This window comes from Chanos chanos, chromosome 9, assembly GCF_902362185.1.
Source record: "Chanos chanos chromosome 9, fChaCha1.1, whole genome shotgun sequence".
Taxonomy (NCBI): Eukaryota; Metazoa; Chordata; class Actinopteri; order Gonorynchiformes; family Chanidae; genus Chanos; species Chanos chanos.
Genome location: NC_044503.1, coordinates 34,689,484 through 34,690,931, shown reverse-complemented (window position 1 = coordinate 34,690,931; position 1,448 = coordinate 34,689,484). Strand labels below are relative to the sequence as shown.

The following is a 1,448-nucleotide window of genomic DNA, read 5'->3' as shown; positions in this document are numbered from 1 at the left end:
GGAATTCGGTGCCAAGATGCCCGGCGTCGGAGTGTTAAGGGCGGTAGATGAGAGGAGAGGGTGGGCCTCTGGCGTTAAGAGGCGCTCCAAGGACAAGGGGAAGGATGAATGATGGACGGTCTTTGCTGAAGACAAACCGACTGAAGGGCAAACTGAGAACGTGCGTTCAGTCGTCATATTTTCTTAAGTTCGGAGCGTATTTTACAGACAGTTTTAATTGGCCGGTTCCAAGGGCATTTAGGTGAGAGTCATGGAGGCGCGTGGAGGGCGCGGGTGGAGGTGTGATCCACAACGTGCGCGTTTTGTGGAACTACAGTGAGAGAGTGAGACAAGAGGAAAAAACGCTAAATAACTGTCACAGTCTTCATACGTCATACGAGCATTTATTCAGCCTACTGTTTCCGTATTCATCTGTAAAATACTATGAGTGAGGATCTCACTGGCATTGTGTTGGCTGAACATTTTGGACATTAACCGTGGGAGGTTTGTTCCTGAAAACGTAGAAAACCTGCGTACAATTTTTTCTCTCTGACCCCCGCCCAACTTTGGGATGGATGGGGCGGGGGGTGGTGCTGGCACCACGGGGGGTATGGGTGGGGGGTCAGCGGGGACAGACTCTCGCCCCACCCGAAACGGGGACTCCAAGCGACGCAGCAAGAGCAGCCTCCCGTCCCCGGGGTACCGCCTCTCCCAGGCGTCTCTGGAGGGCGAGAGGAGCGACCCCGGGGGAAAACGGCGGCTTTCGATCATGAGCGCCACGCGTGACGGGGTTCCCTTCCGCCCCGGTACCGCCGCGGGCACCCCCACTACCCCGATACCCCTGCCCCCTCCCCCTGGCCCCGCCAGTTCGGCGCCCGCCACGGTGCAGCGGTCCGTCGGCTTCGCCGCCTCGCGCGCCGCCCTGGCCTCCACCTCCTCCTCCACGGGGACCGGGGTGGTCGTCGTGGCGACGGGTCCGGAGACCACCACCACCACGGCGGCGGGGACCCCCGAGGCGGGTCTGGGTTTGGACGGAGAAGACTACAGCTGCTCCAACCAGTCCACCTTCATCCAGAGGCAGTTCGGGGCCATGCTGCAACCCGGAGTCAACAAGTTCTCCCTGCGAATGTTCGGCAGCCACAAGGCTGTGGCCCAGGAGCAGGAGAGGCTGAAGTCTGCAGGCGTCTGGATCATACACCCTTACAGCGACTTCAGGTACGTGGAGGAGTGGTTGGGCGGGGTGGGGCAGACTTTGGGGGGGGGGGGTGGAGATAGGGGTGGGGTGTAGTCAGAGGAATGGAGGGATGTATTGATTAATGTCTGGATAGAGAGAGGACAGGAGCGGGGGAAGGAGAATAAGGGTGATGATAACAAGGTCAGAGAAAGCCAGACGGACGGACGGATGGATGGATGGATGGATGGATGGATGGATGGGTGGATGAGGAAGATCGTTGCAGAGGACTAAAAGG

General features: G+C 59.3%; 1 protein-coding gene across 1 annotated transcript in view; it reads left to right on the top strand.

Annotated features, from left to right (window-relative positions):
- The first annotated feature begins 550 nt into the window (after positions 1-550).
- Positions 551-1,448, top strand: part of LOC115821684 (potassium/sodium hyperpolarization-activated cyclic nucleotide-gated channel 2) — a 17,961-nt gene continuing 17,063 nt past the window's right edge. Inside the window, exon 1 of the mRNA XM_030785487.1 lies at positions 551-1,194. Coding sequence (XP_030641347.1) covers positions 551-1,194 — 644 coding nt within the window. The remainder of the gene's footprint in view (positions 1,195-1,448) is intronic.